Source organism: Rhinoderma darwinii, chromosome 5, assembly GCF_050947455.1.
Source record: "Rhinoderma darwinii isolate aRhiDar2 chromosome 5, aRhiDar2.hap1, whole genome shotgun sequence".
Taxonomy (NCBI): domain Eukaryota; kingdom Metazoa; phylum Chordata; class Amphibia; order Anura; family Rhinodermatidae; genus Rhinoderma; species Rhinoderma darwinii.
This window is the reverse complement of record NC_134691.1, coordinates 75,831,967-75,845,530: the sequence shown is the minus strand read 5'-3', so window position 1 is coordinate 75,845,530 and position 13,564 is coordinate 75,831,967. Positions and strand designations below refer to the sequence as shown.

General features: G+C 45.1%; 1 protein-coding gene across 1 annotated transcript; it reads right to left on the bottom strand.

The window, feature by feature from the left end:
• Positions 1-349: 349 nt before the first annotated feature.
• On the bottom strand, positions 350-13,350 carry TCF24 (transcription factor 24). The gene is made up of 2 exons (XM_075828296.1): positions 12,913-13,350; positions 350-519 (listed from the first exon to the last, which is right to left on the bottom strand). Exons 1-2 carry the CDS (start codon positions 13,348-13,350, stop codon positions 406-408), a joined length of 552 nt encoding a protein of 183 aa, XP_075684411.1. The 3' UTR covers positions 350-405.
• Between the last annotated feature and the right edge of the window lie 214 nt (positions 13,351-13,564).

Here is a 13,564-nt window from a genome sequence, read left to right as displayed (position 1 = left end):
AAATTGAATTAATATAGTATAGTAGCAGATAGGCAACACATTTCTGTTACTGTTCATCTGAACATCTTTCAGTTACAGACTATAGATTTTGGTACAGAATCACAATTGCAATCCATCCCCTCTTGGATGATAACACGATGTGAATTTCATTCATATTTGATTATGAACAGAGAGTATATGGAATTAAATTTGTGCATTCATTCATAATGTCAGTCAGTCATTTATTCTTTCATTCATTTGCTGAGCCTCTACAGTTCTGTTATATGGATACTATGTTTGTGATGTTCTTCAGTTTAAAATAGCCTTGGAGCCCGAAAGTGATTCATGCAGAAGGAGAGATTTCCAAACACAGAAGGTAACAAGCAAATAAAAGCAAATGCCTCATCACAATGAAAAGTCCCAGCCTCAGCATTCTGATCTTTGGATGTTCTCGTCTTGGTCCAGGACCTCTGATCCTGATGACTGGTGGAGAAACTGCCCAGTGGCTCCAATATAAAGTCTAGATCTCATGGGCCATTTCTGGAGGAAATAAAACAAATAGAAATTACTAATATTTTTGAATCTTCCTGTGTTAGGGTATGTTCACACGCAGTGTTTTCAGACGCAATTCAGGCGTTTTACGCCTCGAATTACGCCTGAAAAAACGCCCCTAATACACCTACAAACATCAGCCCATTGCTTTCAATGTGAATTACGATGTTCTGTTCCCACGAGCCTTTATTTTACGCGTCGCTGTCAAAATACGGCGCGTAAAATGACGGCTCGTCAAAAGAAGTGCAGGACACTTCTTGGGACGTTTTTGGAGGTGTCCTTCATTGACTCCATGTAAAAACAGCTCCAAAAACGGCCGTAAAAAACGCAGCGAAAAACGCGAGTTGTTAAAAAAACGTCTGAAACTCAGGAGCTGTTTTCGCCTGAAAACAGCTCCGTATTTTCAGACATTTTTGGTCACTGCGTGTGAACATACTCTAACTGTGGACTTGAAGTGTGCTCAGGCTCAATAGCTCCATCAGTGTTCTTTTTGATTCCTACTTGACAATAAATTCTGATTTAACAAATGCAATTATTTAGGCTTCGTTCACATCTGCATCAGGGCTCCGTTCATGGGTTCCGTCTGAGCTTTCCATCAGGGCAACACATGAACGGAACCCTGACTGAAACAAACGGAAACCGTAGGTTTGCATCACCATTGATTTCAATGGTGATGGATCCGGTACAAATGGTTTCTGTTTGTCATCATTATTTAAGGGTTCCATTGTTTTTGCCGAAGCAATACCGTAGTCGACTGCACTATCCATTAGTTCAAAATGAAGGAACCCTTACACAATGGGGACAAAAGGAAACCATTTGCACCAGATCCGTCACCATTGAAATCAATGGTGATTCAAACGGAAACCTATGGTTTCCGTTTGTTTCAGTCAGGGTTCTGTTCATGAGTTCCCCTGACGGAAAACTGACGGAACCCATGAACGGAGCCCCGACGCAGATGTGAATGAAGCCTTAGAGTATGTTCACACGCAGTGAGCAAAAACATCTGAAAATACGGAGCTGTTTTCAGGTGAAAACAGCTCCTGATTTTCAGATGTTTTTTTTAACAACTCGCGTTTTTCGCAGTGTTTTTTACGGCCATTTTTCAATGGAGTCAATGAAAAACGCCTCCAAAAACGTCCCAAGGAGTGTCCTGCACTTCTTTTGACAAGCCGTCATTTTACGTGCCGTATTTTGACAGTGACGCGTAAAATAAAGGCTCGTGAGAACAGAACATCGTAATTCCCAATGAAAGCAATAGGCAGATGTTTGTAGGCGCATTAGGGGAGTTTTTCAGGCGTAATTCGAGGCGTGAAACGCTCGAATTATGTCTGAAAACACTGCGTGTGAACATACCCTTACATTGATGTCTGAATAACGGTCACTAATACCTTGTTTCTAATGTGTTACTTTTGTGTTTTGCACTTATTTTGTTTAATAAAATTAGAAATGATTGACAGTAAAAAGTAACTCCCTCTACAATAAAAAAATAGAGTCACCAGTACATACAAGCCTATGTATTGTTCTGTTCTGTCGAGTTGTTACATATTCTAATAAGTTAAATAATTTCTTGGTTATATTGTTCAGCATAAGAGACATTGGGAGCTGGTTGTAATAACGGCTCTCACAACAAATGTAACTCATGCAGATGTTTGGGAAGGCTTGGTGATAGCGCCTATAAAAGGTGTAATATCACCCACTTCCTTTGGTCACCTTTCAAAAATAGCAAGAAAACAAACAGATATATCCAGATAACAAATATTTGGCACACATACAGTGAAGGAAATAAGTATTTGATCCCTTGCTGATTTTGTAAGTTTGCCCACTGTCAAAGTCATGAACAGTCTAGAATTTTTAGGCTAGGTTAATTTTACCAGTGAGAGATAGATTATATTTAAAAAAAAAAACAGAAAATCACATAGTCAAAATTATATATATTTATTTGCATTGTGCACAGAGAAATAAGTATTTGATCCCCTACCAACCATTAAGAGTTCAGCCTCCTCCAGACCAGTTACACGCTCCAAATCAACTTGGTGCCTGCATTAAAGACAGCTGTCTTAAATGGTCACCTGTATAAAAGACTCCTGTCCACAGACTCAATTAATCAGTCTGACTCTAACCTCTACAACATGGGCAAGACCAAAGAGCTTTCTAAGGATGTCAGGGACAAGATCATAGACCTGCACAAGGCTGGAATCGGCTACAAAACCATAAGTAAGACGCTGGGTGAGAAGGAGACAACTGTTGGTGCAATAGTAAGAAAATGGAAGACATACAAAATGACTGTCAATCGACATCGATCTGGGGCTCCATGCAAAATCTCACCTCGTGGGGTATCCTTGATCCTGAGGAAACTACATGGGGGGAACTTGTTAATGATCTCAAGGCAGGTGGGACCACAGTCACCAAGAAAACCATTGGTAACACATTACGCCGTAATGGATTAAAATCCTGCAGTGCCCACAAGGTCCCCCTGCTCAAGAAGGCACATGTACAGGCCCGTTTGAAGTTTGCAAATGAACATCTGGATGATTCTGAGAGTGATTGGGAGAAGGTGCTGTGGTCAGATGAGACTAAAATTTAGCTCTTTGGCATTAACTCAACTCGCCGTGTTTGGAGGAAGAGAAATGCTGCCTATGACCCAAAGAACACCATCCCCACTGTCAAGCATGGAGGTGGAAACATTATGTTTTGTGGGTGTTTCTCTGCTAAGGGCACAGGACTACTTCACCGCATCAATGGGAGAATGGATGGAGCCATGTACCGTCAAATCCTGAGTGACAACCTCCTTCCCTCCACCAGGACATTAAAAATGGCTCGTGGCTGGGTCTTCCAGCACGACAATGACCCGAAACATACAGCCAAGGCAACAAAGGAGTGGCTCAAAAAGAAGCACATTAAGGCCATGGAGTGGCCTAGCCAGTCTCCAGACCGTAATCCTATCGAAAACTTATGGAGGGAGCTGAAGATTCGAGTTGCCAAGCGACAGCCTCGAAATCTTAATTATTTACAGATGATCTGCAAAGAGGAGTGGGCCAAAATTCCATCTAACATGTGTGCAAACCTCATCATCAACTACAAAAAACGTCTGACTGCTGTGCTTGCCAACAAGGGTTTTGCCACCAAGTATTAAGTCTTGTTTGCCAAAGGGATCAAATACTTATTTCTCTGTGCACAATGCAAATAAATATATATAATTTTGACTATGTGATTTTCTGTTTTTTTTAAATATAATCTATCTCTCACTGGTAAAATTAACCTAGCCTAAAAATTCTTTGACAGTGGGCAAACTTACAAAATCAGCAAGGGATCAAATACTTATTTCCTTCACTGTAGATGACTGGTCTATTTGGATGATTGGATTAACGTTCTCTAGTGTTGGATAATTTCCCTATAAACCCAATACATGCAAATACTTTTCCCATGAGAAAATCATTACCATTTTAACAAAGATTCTAGGCATTGAAATTCACAGTGAAATTCTCCGCCATTTTTTTAAAGGGGTACCGTACATATATATATATATATATATATATTTTAGATATATATATAGACAAGCCCCATAGAGGCAATTGGTATAAAGTGCAATGTTCCAGTATACACCTTTTTCATATAATACCTGCAGGAGGCAGCAGCACAGTTTAAGGCCCCATGCACACGACCGTAAAAAACCTCTGTTTTTGCGGACCGCAATTGCGGTCCGCAAAAACGGAGCCATTCACTTTCATTGAACACTGACACCTTTCCGTAGCACTACGGAAGGGTGTCCGTGCCGTGGAAATGTTCCGGGAATTATGGAACATGTCCGTTCTTTTACATTTTGCGGGCCGTGCTCCCATACTTAGTATGGGAGCACGGCCCGAAAATGTGGCTGTCAGTCGGCGGCCAGCCGTGAACGCAATCGCGGGCCGTGATTGCGGGCACGGTCGTGTGCATGGGGCCTAAGAGAGCCTGTTCTGTATGTCTTGTTCAGTAAGTACTCTACTATATGCATACAGGGCCGGCCGTAGGGGTGTGCGACCTGTGCCTTTGCACAGGGCGCATCACTCCAGCAGGTGGAAGGGGGCGCTGCGCTGGCTCCCTTCCCCTGCTTGTTTCAGAAGCGCCGGGCCCGGCGACTCAGCAGTCGCCTTTCCGCCCGGATGCTTCTTCACTCAGTAGCATCTCTACCGCTGTAGCAGCCAAAGCGGCTGCTTGCAGCCACAATGGGCATGAGGGCGCAGTGGTAGCAACGGCACTATAGCAGAGCTGGGAGGTATCTCTCTGCTCTGCTATCTACTAGCGCCACTGTAGCTCCCTGAAGGAGTGGAATACCTGTGTGGCCGGGGATTCCGCTCCTGGAGCCCTCCGCTTGATGTGTCTGTCCATATATGGACAGTGACATCAGGGGAAACTCCTGAAGCGGAATCCCCGTCCACAGCGTTGCAGACTCTGTGACCGGGGATTCCACTCCAGGAGAAGCCAATGACGTCACTGTCCATATATGGACACAGACGACAGGAGCTTCTGGAGTGGAATCCCCGGTCACAGCGTCGGCATGGCTGTGGACGGGGATTCCGCTTTAGGACTTGCCCCTAATGTCACTGTCTATATATGGACAGAGACATCAAACGGAACGCTCCAGGAGCGGAATCCAGAGCCACACGGGGATTCCGCTCCTACAGCGGCGCTATCTACAAGGGGGCTGTGTGGCACTACCAACAAGGGGTCTGTGGGCTGTGTAGCACTACCAACAAGGGATCTGTGGGCTGTGTGTCATTACCAACAAGGGCTGTGGGCTGTGTGGCACTACCTACCAGGACGCTGTGTGGCACTACCTACCAGGACGCTGTGTGGCACTACCTACTGGGACGCTGTGTGGCACTACCTACCAGGACGCTGTGTGGCAATACCTACCAGAGGGCTGTGTGGCGCTATCTACACGGGGCCTGTGTGGCGCTATCTACACGGGGCCTGTGTGGCGCTATCTACACGGGGCCTGTGTGGCGCTATCTACACGGGGCCTGTGTGCCGCTATCTACATGTGGCCTGTGTGCCGCTATCTACACGGGGCCTGTGTGGCGCTGTCTACACGGGGGCTGTGTGGCGCTGTCTACACGGGGGCTGTGTGGCGCTGTCTACACGGGGGCTGTGTGGCGCTGTCTACACGGGGGCTGTGTGGCGCTGTCTAGACGGGGGCTGTGTGGCGCTGTCTACAAGGGGGCTGTGTGGCGCTGTCTACAAGGGGGCTGTGTGGTGCTGTCTACAAGGGGGCTGTGTGGCACTATCTACAAGGGGCTGTGTGGCACTACCTACAAGGGACTGTGTTACACTATCTACAGGGGGAATCTGAGTGGTGGACTGATGGTCATTTTACTGTGAGTGGCGGGCTGATGGTCATTTTACTGTGAGTGGCGGGATGATGATCATTTTACGGTGAGTGGGGGGCTGATGGTCATTTTACTGTGAGTGGGGAGCTGATGGTCTTCAATCGGTTTCCACCTCTGACCTCCAATTGAAATTAATAAGAGCAAGAAAATACCTGCGTCGCCCATTTGGAGCTTTTTTGTCTGCGCCTTTTGCATTAGCTTCAAAAAACGCTGCGTGAACATACCCTACGAGTGTAGTGCTTGTTTTTAGCCGTTTTCTGTCTGTCTTTCTCGAAACAATTTTTTGTAGAGGTGCCCTGAGGAAATTTAATTTTTCCAGTGCTGCCTCGAGTCTGAAAAGGTTGGAAACTCTGTACTAGACTACAAGATCACGCCGGCCTACGCAAGGATCCCGTTGTGGAGCAGCTCAGTTCGTTGTGGGAACGGGGCCTAGGCGAGTACAGTTTTTGTTTGGGGGCACTGTCTACAAGGGGGAGGTGGGGGGGCTGTATGGCACGATCTACAAGGAGGAGGTGGGGGATTGTGGCACTGTCTACAGGAAGGCTATATGACAAAATCTACAGGGGGCACTATACTGTGTGGTGGTCACTCAGCAGACATTATACTGTGTAGGGGTACTACAGGAGGCATAATATTGTGGGCGCAATTGGAGGTCAAAATACTGTGTCCTTGAAGGAGTTGTAATATATTATATTATTATACTCTATAGGGCACTAAAGGGGCATTATACTTTTTTTATGGGGCATTTTTTGTTAATGATGGGGGTGGGGCGCCGAAAGATCATTTCCCACGGGGCGCCATCTATCCTAAGGCCGGCCATGTATGCATATATAATGTGGCTTTGCTGTCACTAATGTTAAAGGGGTTATCTGAGAACCTGCAAATGTTTTACTAATGGCTGCAAAAGACATGAATTAAAAAAAAATGCAGTACTCACCCTTCTCCCTGGCGATCCAGCACTGATGCTCCAGTGCAGCCAATCGGCGAGCTCAGAGTTCATGTGTTATATTTATGGCAATATGCCCGATTCGTCATTGCTGAGCCCTCTGATTGGCTGCAGTGGTCACATGCCTTCATGTAAACAATCACTGGGAGTGATGCCGGAGCATCAGCGCTGGTTCACCGAGGAGAAGGATAGTGGACTACTGCTTGTTCTTTGAATTCATGTCATTAGTAAAACAAAAATTAAAAAACCCGGATCACCCCTTTAAATAAGCTTTTGGCAGTCAGTGTGGTACATTTTTAACTTGAATTCAAAATTTATGTAATTCTCTTTAGGATCAGTAATAATCATAGCAAACATCTCACACAGTGAAATTTCCAAGGCCTTATGCACGTATTACGACTTTGTACAAATCCTGAGTTGTATGGAACTGTAATACGGCACCTGTACACTTCTGTATTTCTGTATGCTTCTAATTTCATACAGAGGCTTAGGTTTTTTGTTCGATTCTATATGAAAAATCATGGCATGCTCCATCAGACGCCATAATATGACTTTGTAGGGACTAGGGGTGCTTCTCAGTACAGTGTTGCTGTGTACATGAGGCATAATCAGGCAGAACTTTGGCCAAAATACCTTTAGCCTCACACATTCATCTTGATTTTGAGAATTAAAGGGCTCTGTAGATAGTTTTAAAGGGGTTGTGAAGGATTAGAAAAAATGTCTGCTTTCTTCCAAAAACAGTGCCAAACCTTTCCACAGGTTGTGTGTAGTATTGCAGCTCAGCTCCATTCACTTTAATGCAGCTGAGTTGCAAATCCAGACAACCCATGGGCAGGTGTAGTGCTGTTTCTGGAAGGCAGTAGCCATTTGTCTCTTAGGGTATGTTCACACGATGTTTTCAGGCATATTTTGGGGCCTAAACGCCCCTAAATACACCTGAAAAAATGCTAGCTAAACAGCTACAAACATCTGCCCATTGAATTCAATGGGAAAAACTGTGTTTCGTTCAGACGGGGCTTTTTTTTATGCTGTCATTTAAAAAAATGCTGCGTAAAAAGACGGCCCATAAAAAGAAGGAGCATGAGGGTATGTTCACACAAAGTAAAAACGGCTGTAAAATACGGAGCTGTTTTCACACTTTTTGATGCATTTTTTGGAGACGTCTGAATGAAACTGTTTTTCCCATTGAAATCAATGGGCAGATGTTTGGAGGCGTTCAGCTTCCGTTGTATCAGGCGAATTTCGAAACGCGTTTACCCCCCGAAAAACGCCTGAAAACACAGCTTGTGAACATACCCTGTCACTTCTTGAGTTGTTTTTCATTGTTTGGCTATGTTCACACAGAGTATTTTGGGGGAGGAATATCTGCCTCAAAATTCCGTTTGGAACTTTGAGGCAGATATTCCTCTCCCTGCACGCCGATTTTCGCGGCGATTATCGCGCCGTTTTTCGCCCGCGGCCATTGAGCGCCGCGGGCATAAAACAGCGAGAAATACCCTTTCTCCTGCCTCCCATTGAAGTCAATGGGAGGTCAGAGGCGGAAGCGCCCGAAGATAGGGCATGTCGCTTCTTTTTCCCGCGAGGCAGTTTTACGCCTCCGGTTTCCGCGTCAAAAAACTCGGCAAAATACCCCGTGTGAACATAGCCTTTCAATGGAAAAACAGCTCCAAAAACGCCTCAAAAAACGTTTTTGTAAAGCCCCTTTGAATGTTGTAGCACTGCTAATAGATTTCTGTTGAGTGAAAATCTGGCAAAACATTCTATGAACAGTCATTCCATGAAATAATCCAACTAATTATTCCCCACAACTTTCTGGTATTATCAAAACTCTTCTGATTGTGAAGAAATGTTGATAATATATATTTATTAGGGAATTATAAGATCTGTATTAAAGCCTTATTTACACGAGCGTAGTTCACGTCCGTGATACGCGCGTGAAAAATCACGCATGTCGCACGGACCTATGCTAGTCAATGGGGCCATTCATTCCGTGTTTTTCACGCAGCGTGTGTCCGCTGCGTGAAACTCACAGCATGTCTGATACTTTAGAGTTTTTCGCGCATCACGCACCCATTGAAGTCAATGGGTGCGTGAAAACTGTGCACGGCACATGGACGCACTTCCGTGTGCCGCGCGTGATTTGTGCTACAGTTTTTGAAGAAATGAAGGGAATAATAAAACTACCTCCTTCATTTCTGTTTATAAACATCAAAACCACGTGTCATAACGAGGCCATACGTGCAAAAAAAACACACACCAAACACTGATGCCACACAAAACTGCAACGCGCTAAAAACGCAGCATTTTTGGCGCGTGCAAAACGCACACGTTCGTGTAAATAAGGCCAAAGTGACAAATCATTGTGAGCAGTTCTGCTATAAGGGTATGTTCACACGCTTAACAAAAAACGTCTGAAAAATACGGAGCTGATTTCAGGGAAAACAGCCTCTGATTTTCAGGCATTTTTGAAGCTGAAAATGAAATTTGGAGCTTCTTTTGAGGCTTCTTTTCAGACGTTTTTTGAGGCGTTTTTCATAGTGTTCAATGGAAAATCAGTGACATGCTACTTCTTTTTACGGAGCGTCTTTTTACGCTCCGTTTTTTGACAGCGAAGCGTAAAATAAAGGCTTGTGGGAACAGAATATCGTAATTCCCATTGAAAGCAACGGGCAGATGTTTGTAGCCGTTTTTTCAGGCGTAATTCGAGGCGTAAAACACCTCCATTACGTCTAAAAAGAGGTCGTGTGCACATACCCTAAAGGGTAAGGGTATGTGCACACGGTAGCAGGCTTTTACGTCTGAAAAGACAGACTGTTTTCAGGAGAAAACAGCTGCCTCGTTTCAGACGTAAATGCTGCTCCTCGCATTTTGCGAGGCTTCTCTGACAGCCGTAAATTTTGAGCTGTGCTTCATTGAGTTCAATGAAGAACGGCTCAAATTACGTCTGAAAGAAGTGCCCTGCACTTCTTTTGACGAGGCTGTATTTTTACGCGTCGTCGTTTACGTCTGAAAATAGGTCGTGTGAACCCAGCCTAATGGGAAAGGCAGTGGTAAGTTTAGATCTCTTCATGGACACAACCCTTTGGGTATATTTTAAAAGTAGCAGTCATGCCGCAATTTTTGCCGCAACTATTGTAAAATTGCGGTACATTGTGGTGGGGTTTGCAAAATTGTGCCAAAACCGCATCAATTTGCTGCAATTAAGCAGTAGTAGCAGCAGAAAATGCGACATGACCACTATGTCTGAATACACCCTTAGGGCTTATTCAGACGAACGTATAAATAGGTCCGTGCAACGCGCGTGATTTTCACGCGCCTCGCACGGACCTATGTTAGTCTGTGGGGCCGTGCAGACTGTCCGTGAGTTTCACGCAGCGTGTGTCCGCTGCGTAAAACTCACGACATGTTCTATATTTGTGCGTTGTTCGCTCATCACGCACCCATTGAAGTCAATGGGTGCGTGAAAATCACGCGCAGCACACGGAAGCACTTCCGTGTGACACGCGTGATTCGCGCAACAGCAGTAAAAAGTATGAATGAAAACAGAAAAGCACCACAAAAATCACGCAGCCACACATCATTCGCGGCTGACACACGGAGCTGTTAAGTACCTTTTGCGCTCACAAAACACTGCTTATTTGCGCTCGCAAAACGCACACGCTCGTGGGAATCCGGCCTTAGGGCACGTTCAGACGTGGCAGAATTTTTCCGCTGCAAATGTTGGTGCAATTACGCAACGAATCTGCACCAACTTTTGCATATTTGACAGGTAATTCAGACGTTGCAGAAATCACAGCGGACTTGCCACAGATTTCAGTTTTTGCATTGCAAAGGCTGAAATCCACAGTCAAATTCCGCTTCTCCGCATTGGAAAGAGCATGCTGCGGAAGGAAAATTCTGCACCACAGCCTAATTTCCGCACAGTTATTTTCCGCAACGTCTGAACTAAGTTTCCTAAAAATGTATAGAAACAAATTTAAAAAACGGTTCCACTGCGGACTGTCCGCAGCGGAATTCAACAGCAATTCGCCCACATCTGAATGTGGCCTTAGGATAGGAACACACTAGGTGTAAACACTCCGGATGTTTCGCAACGGATTCATTGCGGAAAATCCGCAGCGTATTACAGTAGCAGCAGTGTGGGTGAGATTTCAACAAATCTCATCCCCACACAGCGGAAAAAAGCAGCTGAAAGAAAAGCACATAAATTGACCAGCTGTGCGGTTTCTTCAGCCGTAGCATGTCAATTAATGCTGCGCACTCGCTGCTCTTCTATGGCGGGTTTTCCCTATTTAATTCACTGCTTAAACGCCATAAAAAGCACCATACCTAGAGCATGCTGCATTTTGAAAATAAAAATTAACTTCATGTGTACTATAGGTTCCAGTCTTAGGCCCCATGCACACGGCCGTGCCCATAATCACGCCCAGCGATTGCGGGAACGGCCGACTGCATTTTCGGGCCGTGCTCACATACAAAGTATGAAAGCACGGCCCGTAAAATGCAAAAGAATGGACATGTTCCATAATTTTCGGAACATTTCTATGGCACGGACACCCATTCGTAGCGATATCCGGATAGAATGGTGTCCGGGGCTAATAGAACTGAATGGGTCCGTAATGGGTCCCCACTGTATAGGCATACACCTGATGTTCTGCCCGGGGACTCCAGACTCCTGGAGAAGCACCTGACATCACTGTCCTTATATGGGCCTGAGTCCCTAGGCAGAGCGATTCCTGATGTTTAAGTCTCTTGCGGGTTTTCATCTCCCCGGGGGAGCTACATCATATATGGACAGGTATAGACAGAAACGTCACTGGAGATACCAGAGGAGAGATAAAAAGCAGCCAAGAATGATAATAAAAAGCAGCCAAGGAGGTGCGGGCAGAATGGGTGAGGGCGGCGGTGCTGCCTGTGGCCCTGTGCAGGGAGCTCCAGTGACATAATCCCAGGAAACTGCTGCAACCTGTGATTGGCTGCAGTGGCGGTCACATGGGATGAATCGTCATCCCAGGAGGCCAGCCCTCTGATGTCATCCGGGCCGGCCTCCTGGGGTGATTTTTCATCCATGTGACCACTGCAACAGCCTGTGATTGGCTGCAACGGCGGTCACATGGGATGAAGAGTCACCCCAGAAGGATGAAACAGACTCCTAGGTAAGTTTTGTTTTTTTCTGAGTTCCGTTTTTTTTTGTGGCCGGAACGCTGCGAATCTGACGCAAAAAAACGGAACTGCTATTTGATGCAGGATTGACATCCCCATTGAATTCAATGGGGAAATCCCGCAACATATAAGCAGCATTTACATAAAGACAATTGACATGCTGCAGAATGAAATTCCGCACCGCATGTCAATTTCTGAGCGGTATTTGCGCTCAGTATTTACGCAGCATGTGGATGAGATTTGTTTTACCTCATCCACTTTGCTGCTACAGTATTTGTGTGAACTGGCCCTAAGGGTGCTTTTTTTATGGACAAATCTGTGGACTATACAATTTTTTTATTTTTAGACAGAGACAAACAACTGTACTGCTATAAGAAAGATATGTGGGCAGAATTTTAAATACATTAGACATCTGTATGATTTCCTATTCTATAAATAAAAAAGTGGACAACCCTCTAAGGGTATGTGCACACACAAAATAAAAAAAAGTCTCAAAATGCGTAGCTGTTTTCAAGGGAAAACAGCTCCTGATTTTCAGCCGTTTTTTAATCAAACTCGTTTTTTTGCTGCGTCTTTACGGCCGTTTTTGGAGCTGTTTATCTATCGTGCCAAAGAAAAACGGCTCCAAAAACGTCTCAAGAAGTGACATGCACTTCTTTTTCTAAGCCGTTTTTTTATGCGACCGTAAAAAAACGCCCCATCGGAACAGAACGCCGTTTTCCCCATTGAAATCAATGGGCAGATGTTTGGAGGCATTCAGCTTCCGATTTTTCAGCCGTTTTTCGGGACGTTTACGGCCCGAAAAACGGCTGAAAACACTCCGTGTGAACATACCCTAATGGTTAGGATTGTGCAGTATAGATTTCATATATTAAAAAACACCCTAGGAACATATTGTCATACCTTTACAGGATGTAAGTATCCATCCCCACTGTGCAATGTTCCTAGAAGGTCTGAACTGACACTGCCAGAGTTACTGGGAGTTGCGGACTGATGGCTGTGGCTGTTTTCATCTTCTTCCTGGAGACTACGGGTAAGATGTGCAATGTAGGTGGTAGCAAGTATGAGAACATCCAACTTTGAGAGTTTTGTATCTGGAGGCACAGAAGGTAATGTCCTCTGTAGCTCCAGGAAAGCATGTCGCAAAGTTTGCACCCGGTTTCTCTCACGGGCAGCATTAGCAGCAGCTGGACGACCTCCCATGCTACTTCCTCCAGTTTTTGCTTCTTCTAATTTTCCTGTCGCCAAGGAAAGATGTGAGCCTTTCTCAGAGCACCCTGGAGATTCTTCTCTGCTGTACACAAGACTGGTCACCAGAGGGCGCTGGACTTTCTCCACCATAGCCACACTGAATTCTGCAAGGATCAAAAATTCAGAAAGTTGTGAGTGACAGATAAACACATTGGTATAGCTCATAGAGTAGTTGACAGCGTGACACACCTTTTAGGCCTGATTCAGACGAGAATATTATACGTCCGTGCGCTGGCCGTTAAAAAAAATGGACAGCACCTTGACCATTGAAATTCAATGGGGCTATCCACACGTACGTGTTTTT